This window comes from Mobula hypostoma, chromosome 1 (assembly GCF_963921235.1).
Source record: "Mobula hypostoma chromosome 1, sMobHyp1.1, whole genome shotgun sequence".
Classification (NCBI taxonomy): Eukaryota; Metazoa; Chordata; class Chondrichthyes; order Myliobatiformes; family Myliobatidae; genus Mobula; species Mobula hypostoma.
In genome coordinates this window covers 94,081,015-94,097,613 of record NC_086097.1, presented here as the reverse complement: position 1 = coordinate 94,097,613, position 16,599 = coordinate 94,081,015, and the positions used below count along the sequence as shown (strand labels likewise).

Below are 16,599 nucleotides of genomic sequence, written 5' to 3'. Positions count from 1 at the left end.
ATCAAGTAGGCTAAGAAATCTTAACATTGCGTGCTTGAAAGGGCTGAGAGATCCCCAGCTCCATAGGGTGATGGTGGTGCAGTGAGGGACCATTGTGAATCATGGAAGGGACAGATGGAAGAGTGTCTTGACTATGGCATCCAACTTCCTGCTCAAAAACCAAGACAATAGTAGCAGTTAAGCATATTAGAAAATCTGGTCCAATATTCTCTTATATAGTTTGGAGTCATTAAAAAATGCCAATAAAGAAGTTTGGGCGTTTTATTAGGTTTACTGTGTAGTAGATATACAAGCTCTTGTTTAAATGTATCGATTAAGGTAAATTGTCCATTGAGGCAAATTTACTACACAATATGTGTACAGTACTTTTCCAACCCAAATGAACACTTTGTCAGCTACCATCTCCAACCCTCTGTTTTATTTAGCTATTATTAGTTGGAACAACTTTCAGCAAGAGTCTGTAAGAAGCTTCTGTAACCCCATAGCAGCTGTGATTTAGAACTGCAGATCTTTCAACGTCAAACTGAGAGCCTAGAATGCCAAAATTATACAAAGATTTAACTGGCAGACCATTTTCACAATTTGCCTTTTGTAATTGATTTCAATAATTTGATCAAATTTACAATATGAATATTCAAAATTCTCCTGGTTTGAGCCTTTGGTAATGAAGATTCATTTTCAGGTAAACAAACAGAGAAAAGTCACAAGAATAGCTCAAAGTGCTTGCAACACCTTCAGTTAACAATTTATTCATTAATGAATACAATCTTGGATCTAGCAACAAAAAGTTCTTTACCCAAGTGTCAAGAAACATCCAATCACTGGACAATGAGTTTCCTCATTTCCCAACTGATGGGGGAAAAACACTACAGTAATATTGAAAGTCTTGGGAAATCAGTAACAGGAAAGAGAGGAGCTTATCTGATGAAATATGCAGGAATATGTCCAAACAGAGTAGGCAACTCGGCACCAAATCCTTTGTACACATGAGCATGTTGTCTCACCAAGAATGAATTCCCCAGTATGAACATGTCAGTGTAGTAGCAAGATTTGAACAACATATGACAGCTGAGGACGATTACCTGTATTTGTAATCACTGTTAACCAGTTCAGTAGTACGAGAAAAGGATTCTTGTTCAATGACATCATGTTCGACTTAATAAAGTGATATTTCAAATTCATCTTATTGCACTATACATCACATATACAAACCCCCGGAAGTCACTGTTTAAGTGGCACCGACATTTTGAAAGTGAAAAAACAGGTTTTACAGCTTGTTACATGGGACATGACTTGTATAATACAAAATGTAAAGAACGGATCTTTTCAGCAATAGAAAACTTACCATTACCGTTCCTCAGGGATTCCTAACCAAGAGTCCACGGACCCCTCAGCTAATGGTCAGGGTCCTTGGCATAAAAAAGTTTGGGAACCCCTACTCTAGATAGTCTCACTGAAAAGCAATTAAACCCAAGAGGCATTGGGATGCTGTATCTTTAAAATACACATTCCTTGTAACAGTGAAATCATGCAAACTGCTGCATCAGTACAACCTGAGTGAGTGCATCTTCCGGCTCTGTGTAACGCTATGAGAGCTCCATTAGAATTTATAGTTTTCATCGAGAGGTTGCTGACTAGGACAGTCTGCATCTTAATTACTATTTAAGAAAGTTAACCTGCCAATGATTTGTATTATAGCTTTCCCAACAACAGCAATTGAATATTTACATATATAATCTGATCCACCTCTGAACAAGTACAGAGTACGTACACAGCAACAAATAATGCAGCCAGCTCTCCTATTTAACACGTAGCACTACGGGGATATGTTAATATGCCATTTTTCTCCACATTAACAATAATGCACCACCTAGTAGATTAAACCAACAGACCTGAATAGTAATGCCAAGTTAGTATTGTACAGCACATCTTTTTCTGCTGTGCTAACTGCAGTACCTTTCCTTCCTGATACTTCAGTAGAATATTTCACATTTTATTAAAGTCAACATTCATGATTTTGCTTTGCAGCTGATATTTCCCTAGGATTGAAGAATGTCTCAACAGAAACCAAGGCACTTCAAAATATAATGCATATATGCCTTAAAAAGTTGATATGAGATATTGCCAGAATAAAGTACTAATTTGTGGGAGGAGGAGGCCTATGGCCAGGTTTCATCTTGGTGGGATGCCGGGAAAATGGGTTATTTGTAAATAGCATTGAATGCTCTGCCGATGATGAGCCTCCTGACTTCACTGGTTCCAGCTCCTATTTCATACAACTTAGCATCCCGCAGAAAACGGCCCATGGGATAGTCATTGATGTAACCATTGCCACCTGCAAGTCCAAACACAACAAAAAAAGGATGAACAGATTAGACCCAACTAGCAAAGACTACACTGAATAGATTCTAATAGTACCATAATGTCCAAAAGTGCAGAACTAAAAACTAACATTGGAAGAAAGGACCATTCATAACATTTCAGAATTCATTATCAATAAACAAGAGAACTGAAATCCTTTGGAATGTGAATTCAATTTGAACTAAAAATGAAAAATAGAAATGTGTAGCTGTAAAAGTGGCCAAGAAAATTCCACCTAATTCCCTAATGGGTGAGAAGAGATTGAGTAAACTTGATTTGCAACTTAGAAGCATGAGTAGTATTTAATAGAAAATTAACATTCCAGCTCCTATACTCAGTTCCTGATTTCTGAAGGACCGCACGCCAAATGCTTTCTGGTTTCCAATTATTGTTTCCCATCTTTCCATTGATGTTGGCTTCCTAATCATTTAGCCTTTGCTTTCTCCCCCAGAGAGCTATTGTTTAGGGAACACATACCCAAACACTGGATTCCATCCAAGGCCACTTTGGTTGCTGACTCTGCAGCGTAAAGAATTACACCTGCACAATCCTGTAAAAGAAAGCAGATATAAATGAGATCCTGAGTTCCCAGTGTTTAAAATTCAGGATTTTAACTGTTGTCTTAGTCAACGCCCTACAATTGTCCCAACCAAGCTTTTAATGTCTTTCCAAGTCCAAACAATGCAACAAAAAGACACCTGTATTAATTACTCTATTACATAAGTTTAATTTATGAAGTTGTGTGATAATGCCACTGACTCTTTGGGGTAACATACCTTCAATTTACGAATCTGTTTCTCACTATAATAAATGGAATACCAATCTGCATCCTTAAGAATTACTATATTAAAATATGCATGATAGATGTATTAAATCTGCAATACATCTGTCATGGATTGTGATATACAAATTTTAGATTAGATCTGAAGTGTACATTTAATGTCAAGGAAATGTATACAATATACATCCTGAAATGCTTTCCAGGAAAACATCCCTTTCTTAAGTTGAGGAATGACAGTAATACTTTTCAGGAACTTGAGGACCATAGAGCACTTTACAATCTATGGTGTAGTTCTGAACATGACTGTCATGTTGGAAAAATGTCAGCCCTAGCAAGCTCCTACAACAGCTATGTGGCAGCAGCCAGAGAACTCATTTTAGTGATGCTTTCTGATTGATAAGCACTTACAAGACAACATGAGGTCGAAGTAATCAGAAGGGTAACTGATGTATAAAAACATTTCCCATCTTTCAAACAAACAGGAGAGAGAGATGCTGAGTGGTTAAACTTAACTACCAAACATAATTAACTGCACCCTACGTAGAACAGGTTGAATACTTCTCATCCCAAATGCTTGGGGCTGGAGGAGTTTCAGATTTTGGAATATATAATGAAGTAGCTTAGGATCGCCATCATTTCCAACTCTGAATTTATGTGCTACTGGTAAGCAGGTTTTGCCTTACACTTATCAATCACACATGTACTTAACAGTAAAAATGATACCATACCATTAATACAATGAAACTATACTGTGTGCAGAGTAACAAAACCAGCACAGCAGCATCAGGAGAGAATACCTGAATCAGCTGTCGAACAACAACGAACAACAGCAGGCTTTCAATCTCTGCCTACAATGCTGTGTTTTGATTAACAGGTTACAGTACACTGTATTGGTACTTTACTTTTTTAATGTTTTACATAAGGTATAAAAACAATCAGATTGTAGACTTGTTCTGGTGTTGGATTTTCATCAGCAACAATCTTGGCAAACTCAATGAATTTCTCTGCTGCTTCGTGATCAGCAGATGATTTATCACCACAAATATTTAAAAATTTAATGCAGTGTCTTTTTCTTAAATTTTTGCAAGCAGCCTGCTGATTATTCACAGTTAGATCCAATTTTCAGTTTATCGTGATAGATCTTTGCTTGTTTCATGATTAACATATGTTCACTCAGATGCTGACAAATCCACCTTTTGATACACAATTATTTTTTCACTTTATGCAGTGTTTTTCTATTTTTCATTAACTTCTGTTTACTACATATGTGAGGTCACTTCTCAGAGCTGGGTGTGGTGAGCAGAGACCTGCTCATCACCTGGGAAACTTCCCAGCACCTTGTGGAATTTTGTCCATTTGTGACATCATGTCAGTGCTCAAAAAATGTTGGATTTTGAAGGTTTTCAGATTAGGGGCATTCAACCTCTGTTACATCTTTACTACATTGTCCGGAAACCATACAAAGGAAGGAAGAGAGGCACCGGATGGTAAGAGGCAGAGATAAACACGGAATAGAGTCACAGAGATTTTATGTGCAAGATGAAAAAGAAGCACTATTTCACACATCTGCAACTCTCTTTCCATCTGATTTCCCACTGCCCTTTTGCACTATGAATGCAAGGCTTTTAAAACAACAAACAGGATGATTTAGACCATTTCCTCTGCTTTCTGGAAGCCTTTCCAAGTTGCCTTCAATTTTGTTAAGAGTGCCTAGTAAAAAAACGTTCTCCTAACTTCTTTCCCTTGAGGGCTGGCCAACATGAAAAGCTTTGACACAGAGTGGCAAAAAGAGAGGTCACTTCATCCATTAAAGGAAAATCAAAGGTAGAAGAGCAGTGACACTAGCGTTGGATTACTTAGACGTAACGCACTATTATACCTCCTGACTTGTAAACTTTGACACTGGTTATCCAGTTGAGGGCAAAAATAGCAGAAAAAAGTGCTATCTGTGTTTTGCTCTGTAGCTCTGAAACAAGTTTCAAAATGCTATGTAGGAAATCCTTCCTCAGGTTTCTTTAAGCACTCGGGAATTCTTCAGTTTCAGGAATTCCTTAGTCAAAAGCACCTCCACCTGCTCCTAGGCAATATTTCATTGCCACACTATGCTCAAGGCCTGAGTAAGCCTGGCAAAACAACTTTAAATTATGGGCAGTACAATATAAGATACTGGACAAAAATTAGGCCATTCGCGCCCATGGATTCTGCTCCACCTCTTGATTATGGCTGATTTGTTTTTCTCTTTTCACTCCATTTTCCAGCCTTCTTCCTGCTATCTGGCATGCTTACTAATCAAAAACCTATCAGTCTCTGCTTTAAATATATCCAATTACTTGGCCTCCACAGCTGTCTGTGGCATTAAATTCCACGGTTCACCACTCTCAGGCTAAAGAAATTCCTCCTTATCTCAGTTGTAAATGCAGGCCTTTTTACTCTGAGGCTTTGTCCTCTGTTTCTAGACTCTCCCACTACTGGAAACAACCATTCTATCTAGGGCTTTCAATGTTTTGTAGATTTTAATTAGATCCTTGCTTCATTCTTCAAAAAAAACAATGAGTACAGGTCTACAGCCATCAAATGCTGGGCTCCTATCATGTCTAACAGCCTGAGAAGTCAAAGGCTTACTGAAAATCCAAATAAACAACATCCTCAAAGTTTCCTTTGCCTGTCCTGCTTGTTACTATCTCAACAAATTCCAGCAGATTTGTCAGATTAGATTCCTCCCTCCCCAACCCCATAAGGAAACCATGCTGACTTTGGCTTATTTTATCATGTGCTTCCAGTACCCAAAACCACATCCTATATTTTCATATTTTAATCTGACTAGTTTGTAACTTAAAACCATTAGAGGCTCAGTAAGGAGTTGGTGGAGGTAATAATTCCACCAGATCCTCACCGAGTAAGAGAAACCAAAGTCAGTGGTGGGTTAAGACAAGTATCAATAAATTTTGGACAACAGATCGGCAATACCCAACCCCCATCTGATATGGTATTGTTAGATTCAAAACAAACTCAGTAATTCCCCAACAATATACTTGAATATAAAATGCAGATGAATAATATGGAGACAAAAGAAACTATAATGCTGGCAATACAAGAAGCTGGAGGAACTTGGGGGTCAGGCAGCTTCTACAGAGAGGAATGTCCACTGCTCATTTTCCTCCACAGCTGCTGCCTAACCCACCAAGTTCCTCCAGCTTTTTGTGTATTGCTTGAGAAGATCAACATACTGAGAATGTCCCCCTTTCCCTTTTCCAGTGATCCAGTGGCTCAGACTGTAAATTTAAAGCAAATTAGAACTGAATTTTACTGGGACACCAGATTAATATTATTCCAACTCACTTCCAGCAGAAGCAGTTAGTTGAAGAAATCGTCAAAATATTTGTCTGAAATGATCCAAGAGATAATAACTAATATCAAGAATTTGTGTAAACTGTTTAGAGAGATTAATTGAGAATCAGAATCAGGTTTATTATCACCAGCATGTGACATGAAATTTGTTAACTTAGCAGCAAAGTTACCGGGTATTTATTGAAAATGAGGTTGCTTTTCCATCAGTTCATAGAAAGAGACTGCAGAGCTGTCTGTAGCCTCACCTTTGCACTCATGTGACCCAAGTCACAGGCTCTTGCCACATTGTACACATACTGTCTGCACGCACTTAGACGGGTGTACATGTCAGCCATCTTGCCTTGTAAAAGCTGCAGAAAAGGAAACAGTGACACACACACATTATTATTAGAAATAATTAAAATGACCAACTCATTTCAGTGAAATACACTGCAACTCAGCTGAGGGAAGAACGGAGGGAAACGGAGGTAGTGAGCTTGCAATGACTACCTCAGCAATGCAAGGAAAAACACAGTCACTTCTGGATAGGAACAACCAAAATGGACAGCCTCTCCAAAAATTACGTCTATCAAACAGCAGTCAGCAATCAAACACTAGGTTTGCCATGTTAAAGGTAATCTGGAAATCTGGAACCGTACCTTTTAAATTGATGGCTCATTTAACACACTCCTGAATTAGCAGCCTGAAGTAGTGCACTTCCTTAGCCAAACATCCCCAGGTGTTTCACAAGAACATTATCACACTGAAATTAACACCAAGATTTGTAAAAGGAATGTTACTTGAGCTGAACAAAAGCTTCCTTCAAAGAGTTTTGACAAAGGAAGGAAACGCAGCGGTTTACACAGTCCGAACTGAGTTTGGGCAATTTATTCTCCATTCCTATTATCATGCTTTCCCCCCACTGAAGAAGAATGCACAACCCCCCACCCGGTAACCGAATGTTAACTGCTCTGTTGCAGTGGGAACTAAGATCTTATTGCATTGCCACCGTTCCTATCAAGCCCATTGTTTATTCTAAGATTCAAAGTACATTTATTATCAAAGTATGTATACATTATACAACCTTGAGATTTGTCTCCTTACATGCAGCTACAGAACAAAGAAACCCAAAGAACCCATATAGACAAACACCTCACGTGCAGAGAGAGAGAAAGAACAAATCATACAAACAATAAAGTAAGCAAATAGCATTTAGAACAAAAGTGAGTCCTCAGACACAAAGCCCGGAACAGCCAGAGCAGGCTACAGCCTCAACCTCAGTGCAGCGCAGAGCAGAGCAAACGTCACAACTGGCCTGACCCTTGACTCTTGTCCCGACACGGTCTTTTCAATCCAGCTGGCCTGGCCCGACCCTCACCTCTGGTCACACTGTCTATTCAATCCAGCTGACACCAGCCTGACCCTCACCTCTGGTCACACTGTCTACTCAATCCAGTTGGCCCCAGCCTGACCCTCGCCTCTGGTCACACTGTCTATTCAATCCAGTTGGCCCCAGCCTGACTCTCGCCTCTGGTCACACTGTCTATTCAATCCAGTTGGCCCCAGCCTGACCCTCACCTCTGGTCACACTGTCTACTCAATCCAGTTGGCCCCAGCCTGACCCTCGCCTCTGGTCACACTGTCTATTCAATCCAGTTGGCCCCAGCCTGACTCTCGCCTCTGGTCACACTGTCTATTCAATCCAGTTGGCCCCAGCCTGACCCTCACCTCTGGTCACACTGGCTATTCAATCCAGTTGGCCCCAGCCTGACCCTCACCTCCAGTCACACTGTCTATTCAATCCAGCTGACCCCAGCCTGACCCTCACCTCTGGTCACACTGTCTATTCAATCCAGTTGGCCCCAGCCTGACCCTCACCTCTGGTCACACCGTCTATTCAATCCAGTTGGCCCCAGCCAGACCCTCGCCTCTGGTCACACTGTCTATTCAATCCAGATGGCCCCAGCCTGACCCTCACCTCTGGTCACACTGTCTATTCAATCCAGTTGACCCCAGCCTGACCCTCACCTCTGGTCACATTGTCTATTCAATCCAGTTGACCCCAGCCTGACCCTCACCTCTGGTCACACTGTCTATTCAATCCAGCTGACCCCGGCCTGACTCTCACCTCCAGTCACACTGTCTATTCAATCCAGTTGGCCCGGCCTGACTCTCACCTCCAGTCACACTGTCTATTCAATCCAGATGGCCCCAGCCTGACTCTTGCCTCTGGTCACACTGTCTATTCAATCCAGTTGGCCCCAGCCTGCCCCTCGCCTCTGGTCACACTGTCTATTCAATCCAGTTGGCCCCAGCCTGACCCTCACCTCTGGTCACACTCTCCATTCAATCCAGTTGGCCCCAGCCTGACCCTCACCTCCAGTCACACTGTCTATTCAATCCAGATGGCCACAGCCTGACCCTCACCTCTGGTCACACTGTCTATTCAATCCAGCTGACCCCAGCCTGACCCTCATCTCTGGTCACATTGTCTATTCAATCCAGCTGACCTCAGCCTGACCCTCACCTCCGGTCACACTGTCTATTCAATCCAGTTGACCCGGCCTGACTCTCGCCTCTGGTCACATTGTCTATTCAATCCAGCTGACCCCCGCCTGACCCTCGCCTCTGGTCACACCGTCTAATCAATCCAGTTGGCCCCAGCCTGACCCTCACCTCTGGTCACACCGTCTAATCAATCCAGTTGTCCCCAGCCTGACCCTCACCTCTGGTCACATTGTCTATTCAATCCAGTTGGCCCCAGCCTGACCCTCACCTCTGGTCACACTGTCTATTCAATCCAGTTGGCCCAGCCTGACTCTCACCTCTGGTCACACTGTCTATTCAATCCAGTTGGCCCCAGCCTGACCCTCACGTCTGGTCACACTGTGTATTCAATCCAGTTGGCCCCAGCCTGACCCTCACCTCCGGTCACACTGTCTATTCAATCCAGTTGGCCCCAGCCTGACCCTCACCTCCAGTCACACTGTCTATTCAATCCAGTTGGCCCCAGCCTGACCCTCGCCTCTGGTCACACCATCTATTTAATCCAGTTGGCCCCAGCCTGACCCTCACCTCTGGTCACATTGTTTATTCAATCCAGATGGCCCCAGCCTGACCCTCACCTCTGGTCACACTGTCCATTCAATCCAGCTGACCCCAGCCTGACCCTCACCTCTGGTCACATTGTCTATTCAATCCAGCTGACCCCAGCCTGACCCTCACCTCCAGTCACACTGTCTATTCAATCCAGTTGGCCCGGCCTGACTCTCACCTCCAGTCACACCGTCTATTCAATCCAGCTGACCCCAGCCTGACCCTCATCTCTGGTCACACCGTCTATTCAATCCAGCTGACCCCAGCCTGACCCTCACCTCCAGTCACACTGTCTATTCAATCCAGCTGACCCCAGCCTGACCCTCACCTCCAGTCACACTGTCTATTCAATCCAGTTGGCCCGGCCTGACTCTCACCTCTGCCACACTGTCTATTCAATCCAGCTGACCCCAGCCTGACCCTCACCTCCAGTCACACTGTCTATTCAATCCAGTTGGCCCCAGCCTGACCCTCACCTCCAGTCACACTGTCTATTCAATCCAGTTGGCCCCAGCCTGACCCTCACCTCCAGTCACACTGTCTATTCAATCCAGTTGGCCCGGCCTGACTCTCACCTCCAGTCACACCGTCTATTCAATCCAGCTGACCCCAGCCTGACCCTCATCTCTGGTCACACCGTCTATTCAATCCAGCTGACCCCAGCCTGACCCTCACCTCCAGTCACACTGTCTATTCAATCCAGATGACCCCAGCCTGACCCGCACCTCCAGTCACACTGTCTATTCAATCCAGTTGGCCCGGCCTGACTCTCACCTCTGCCACACTGTCTATTCAATCCAGCTGACCCCAGCCTGACCCTCACCTCCAGTCACACTGTCTATTCAATCCAGTTGGCCCCAGCCTGACCCTCACCTCCAGTCACACTGTCTATTCAATCCAGCTGACCCCAGCCTGACCCTCACCTCCAGTCACACTGTCTATTCAATCCAGTTGGCCCGGCCTGACTCTCACCTCTGGTCACATTGTCTATTCAATCCAGCCGACCCCAGCCTGACTCTCACCTCTGGTCACACTGTCTATTCAATCCAGTTGGCCCCAGCCTGACCCTCACGTCTGGTCACACTGTGTATTCAATCCAGTTGGCCCCAGCCTGACCCTCACCTCCGGTCACACTGTCTATTCAATCCAGTTGGCCCCAGCCTGACCCTCACCTCCAGTCACACTGTCTATTCAATCCAGTTGGCCCCAGCCTGACCCTCGCCTCTGGTCACACCATCTATTTAATCCAGTTGGCCCCAGCCTGACCCTCACCTCTGGTCACATTGTTTATTCAATCCAGATGGCCCCAGCCTGACCCTCACCTCTGGTCACACTGTCCATTCAATCCAGCTGACCCCAGCCTGACCCTCACCTCTGGTCACATTGTCTATTCAATCCAGCTGACCCCAGCCTGACCCTCACCTCCAGTCACACTGTCTATTCAATCCAGTTGGCCCGGCCTGACTCTCACCTCCAGTCACACCGTCTATTCAATCCAGCTGACCCCAGCCTGACCCTCATCTCTGGTCACACCGTCTATTCAATCCAGCTGACCCCAGCCTGACCCTCACCTCCAGTCACACTGTCTATTCAATCCAGCTGACCCCAGCCTGACCCTCACCTCCAGTCACACTGTCTATTCAATCCAGTTGGCCCGGCCTGACTCTCACCTCTGCCACACTGTCTATTCAATCCAGCTGACCCCAGCCTGACCCTCACCTCCAGTCACACTGTCTATTCAATCCAGTTGGCCCCAGCCTGACCCTCACCTCCAGTCACACTGTCTATTCAATCCAGTTGGCCCCAGCCTGACCCTCACCTCCAGTCACACTGTCTATTCAATCCAGTTGGCCCGGCCTGACTCTCACCTCCAGTCACACCGTCTATTCAATCCAGCTGACCCCAGCCTGACCCTCAACTCAGGTCACACCGTCTATTCAATCCAGCTGACCCCAGCCTGACCCTCACCTCCAGTCACACTGTCTATTCAATCCAGCTGACCCCAGCCTGACCCTCACCTCCAGTCACACTGTCTATTCAATCCAGTTGGCCCGGCCTGACTCTCACCTCTGCCACACTGTCTATTCAATCCAGCTGACCCCAGCCTGACCCTCACCTCCAGTCACACTGTCTATTCAATCCAGCTGACCCCAGCCTGACCCTCACCTCCAGTCACACTGTCTATTCAATCCAGTTGGCCCGGCCTGACTCTCACCTCTGGTCACATTGTCTATTCAATCCAGCCGACCCCAGCCTGACTCTCACCTCTGGTCACACTGTCTATTCAATCCAGTTGGCCCGGCCTGACTCTCACCTCTGGTCACACTGTCTATTCAATCCAATTGGCCCGGCCTGACTCTCACCTCTGGTCACACTGTCTATTCAATCCAGCTGACCCCAGCCTGACCCTCACCTCCAGTCACACTGTCTATTCAATCCAGTTGGCCCCAGCCTGACCCTCACCTCCAGTCACACTGTCTATTCAATCCAGCTGACCCCATCCTGACCCTCACCTCTGGTCTCACTGTCTATTCAATCCAGTTGACCCCAGCCTGACCCTCACCTCCAGTCACACTGTCTATTCAATCCAGCTGACCCCAGCCTGACCCTCACCTCTGGTCACATTGTCTATTCAATCCAGTTGGCCCCAGCCTGACCCTCACCTCTGGTCACACCGTCTATTCAATCCAGTTGGCCCCAGCCAGACCCTCGCCTCTGGTCACACTGTCTATTCAATCCAGATGGCCCCAGCCTGACCCTCACCTCTGGTCACACTGTCTATTCAATCCAGTTGACCCCAGCCTGACCCTCACCTCTGGTCACATTGTCTATTCAATCCAGTTGACCCCAGCCTGACCCTCACCTCTGGTCACACTGTCTATTCAATCCAGCTGACCCCGGCCTGACTCTCACCTCCAGTCACACTGTCTATTCAATCCAGTTGGCCCGGCCTGACTCTCACCTCCAGTCACACTGTCTATTCAATCCAGATGGCCCCAGCCTGACTCTTGCCTCTGGTCACACTGTCTATTCAATCCAGTTGGCCCCAGCCTGCCCCTCGCCTCTGGTCACACTGTCTATTCAATCCAGTTGGCCCCAGCCTGACCCTCACCTCTGGTCACACTCTCCATTCAATCCAGTTGGCCCCAGCCTGACCCTCACCTCCAGTCACACTGTCTATTCAATCCAGATGGCCACAGCCTGACCCTCACCTCTGGTCACACTGTCTATTCAATCCAGCTGACCCCAGCCTGACCCTCATCTCTGGTCACATTGTCTATTCAATCCAGCTGACCTCAGCCTGACCCTCACCTCCGGTCACACTGTCTATTCAATCCAGTTGACCCGGCCTGACTCTCGCCTCTGGTCACATTGTCTATTCAATCCAGCTGACCCCCGCCTGACCCTCGCCTCTGGTCACACCGTCTAATCAATCCAGTTGGCCCCAGCCTGACCCTCACCTCTGGTCACACCGTCTAATCAATCCAGTTGGCCCCAGCCTGACCCTCACCTCTGGTCACATTGTCTATTCAATCCAGTTGGCCCCAGCCTGACCCTCACCTCTGGTCACACTGTCTATTCAATCCAGTTGGCCCAGCCTGACTCTCACCTCTGGTCACACTGTCTATTCAATCCAGTTGGCCCCAGCCTGACCCTCACGTCTGGTCACACCGTCTATTCAATCCAGCTGACCCCAGCCTGACCCTCACCTCCAGTCACACTGTCTATTCAATCCAGCTGACCCCAGCCTGACCCTCACCTCCAGTCACACTGTCTATTCAATCCAGTTGGCCCGGCCTGACTCTCACCTCTGCCACACTGTCTATTCAATCCAGCTGACCCCAGCCTGACCCTCACCTCCAGTCACACTGTCTATTCAATCCAGCTGACCCCAGCCTGACCCTCACCTCCAGTCACACTGTCTATTCAATCCAGTTGGCCCGGCCTGACTCTCACCTCTGGTCACATTGTCTATTCAATCCAGCCGACCCCAGCCTGACTCTCACCTCTGGTCACACTGTCTATTCAATCCAGTTGGCCCGGCCTGACTCTCACCTCTGGTCACACTGTCTATTCAATCCAATTGGCCCGGCCTGACTCTCACCTCTGGTCACACTGTCTATTCAATCCAGCTGACCCCAGCCTGACCCTCACCTCCAGTCACACTGTCTATTCAATCCAGTTGGCCCCAGCCTGACCCTCACCTCCAGTCACACTGTCTATTCAATCCAGCTGACCCCATCCTGACCCTCACCTCTGGTCTCACTGTCTATTCAATCCAGTTGACCCCAGCCTGACCCTCACCTCCAGTCACACTGTCTATTCAATCCAGCTGACCCCAGCCTGACCCTCACCTCTGGTCACATTGTCTATTCAATCCAGTTGGCCCCAGCCTGACCCTCACCTCTGGTCACACCGTCTATTCAATCCAGTTGGCCCCAGCCAGACCCTCGCCTCTGGTCACACTGTCTATTCAATCCAGATGGCCCCAGCCTGACCCTCACCTCTGGTCACACTGTCTATTCAATCCAGTTGACCCCAGCCTGACCCTCACCTCTGGTCACATTGTCTATTCAATCCAGTTGACCCCAGCCTGACCCTCACCTCTGGTCACACTGTCTATTCAATCCAGCTGACCCCGGCCTGACTCTCACCTCCAGTCACACTGTCTATTCAATCCAGTTGGCCCGGCCTGACTCTCACCTCCAGTCACACTGTCTATTCAATCCAGATGGCCCCAGCCTGACTCTTGCCTCTGGTCACACTGTCTATTCAATCCAGTTGGCCCCAGCCTGCCCCTCGCCTCTGGTCACACTGTCTATTCAATCCAGTTGGCCCCAGCCTGACCCTCACCTCTGGTCACACTCTCCATTCAATCCAGTTGGCCCCAGCCTGACCCTCACCTCCAGTCACACTGTCTATTCAATCCAGATGGCCACAGCCTGACCCTCACCTCTGGTCACACTGTCTATTCAATCCAGCTGACCCCAGCCTGACCCTCATCTCTGGTCACATTGTCTATTCAATCCAGCTGACCTCAGCCTGACCCTCACCTCCGGTCACACTGTCTATTCAATCCAGTTGACCCGGCCTGACTCTCGCCTCTGGTCACATTGTCTATTCAATCCAGCTGACCCCCGCCTGACCCTCGCCTCTGGTCACACCGTCTAATCAATCCAGTTGGCCCCAGCCTGACCCTCACCTCTGGTCACACCGTCTAATCAATCCAGTTGGCCCCAGCCTGACCCTCACCTCTGGTCACATTGTCTATTCAATCCAGTTGGCCCCAGCCTGACCCTCACCTCTGGTCACACTGTCTATTCAATCCAGTTGGCCCAGCCTGACTCTCACCTCTGGTCACACTGTCTATTCAATCCAGTTGGCCCCAGCCTGACCCTCACGTCTGGTCACACTGTGTATTCAATCCAGTTGGCCCCAGCCTGACCCTCACCTCCGGTCACACTGTCTATTCAATCCAGTTGGCCCCAGCCTGACCCTCACCTCCAGTCACACTGTCTATTCAATCCAGTTGGCCCCAGCCTGACCCTCGCCTCTGGTCACACCATCTATTTAATCCAGTTGGCCCCAGCCTGACCCTCACCTCTGGTCACATTGTTTATTCAATCCAGATGGCCCCAGCCTGACCCTCACCTCTGGTCACACTGTCCATTCAATCCAGCTGACCCCAGCCTGACCCTCACCTCTGGTCACATTGTCTATTCAATCCAGCTGACCCCAGCCTGACCCTCACCTCCAGTCACACTGTCTATTCAATCCAGTTGGCCCGGCCTGACTCTCACCTCCAGTCACACCGTCTATTCAATCCAGCTGACCCCAGCCTGACCCTCATCTCTGGTCACACCGTCTATTCAATCCAGCTGACCCCAGCCTGACCCTCACCTCCAGTCACACTGTCTATTCAATCCAGCTGACCCCAGCCTGACCCTCACCTCCAGTCACACTGTCTATTCAATCCAGTTGGCCCGGCCTGACTCTCACCTCTGCCACACTGTCTATTCAATCCAGCTGACCCCAGCCTGACCCTCACCTCCAGTCACACTGTCTATTCAATCCAGTTGGCCCCAGCCTGACCCTCACCTCCAGTCACACTGTCTATTCAATCCAGTTGGCCCCAGCCTGACCCTCACCTCCAGTCACACTGTCTATTCAATCCAGTTGGCCCGGCCTGACTCTCACCTCCAGTCACACCGTCTATTCAATCCAGCTGACCCCAGCCTGACCCTCATCTCTGGTCACACCGTCTATTCAATCCAGCTGACCCCAGCCTGACCCTCACCTCCAGTCACACTGTCTATTCAATCCAGCTGACCCCAGCCTGACCCTCACCTCCAGTCACACTGTCTATTCAATCCAGTTGGCCCGGCCTGACTCTCACCTCTGCCACACTGTCTATTCAATCCAGCTGACCCCAGCCTGACCCTCACCTCCAGTCACACTGTCTATTCAATCCAGTTGGCCCCAGCCTGACCCTCACCTCCAGTCACACTGTCTATTCAATCCAGCTGACCCCAGCCTGACCCTCACCTCCAGTCACACTGTCTATTCAATCCAGTTGGCCCGGCCTGACTCTCACCTCTGGTCACATTGTCTATTCAATCCAGCCGACCCCAGCCTGACTCTCACCTCTGGTCACACTGTCTATTCAATCCAGTTGGCCCGGCCTGACTCTCACCTCTGGTCACACTGTCTATTCAATCCAATTGGCCCGGCCTGACTCTCACCTCTGGTCACACTGTCTATTCAATCCAGCTGACCCCAGCCTGACCCTCACCTCCAGTCACACTGTCTATTCAATCCAGTTGGCCCCAGCCTGACCCTCACCTCCAGTCACACTGTCTATTCAATCCAGCTGACCCCATCCTGACCCTCACCTCTGGTCTCACTGTCTATTCAATCCAGTTGACCCCAGCCTGACCCTCACCTCCAGTCACACTGTCTATTCAATCCAGTTGGCCCCAGCCTGACCCTCACCTCCAGTCACACTGTCTATTCAATCCAGCTGACCCCATCCT

At 47.7% G+C, this 16,599-nt stretch overlaps 1 protein-coding gene across 1 annotated transcript in view; it reads right to left on the bottom strand.

Annotated features, from left to right (window-relative positions):
* Positions 1-225: 225 nt before the first annotated feature.
* The window catches only part of ivd (isovaleryl-CoA dehydrogenase), a 141,111-nt gene continuing 124,737 nt past the window's right edge, over positions 226-16,599 (bottom strand). The window contains exons 10-12 of the mRNA XM_063052909.1: positions 6,736-6,840; positions 2,839-2,911; positions 226-2,335 (exon numbers count right to left, since the gene is read on the bottom strand). Of these exons, the coding sequence (XP_062908979.1) occupies positions 2,202-2,335; positions 2,839-2,911; positions 6,736-6,840 (312 nt within the window). The 3' untranslated portion in view covers positions 226-2,201. The remainder of the gene's footprint in view (positions 2,336-2,838; positions 2,912-6,735; positions 6,841-16,599) is intronic.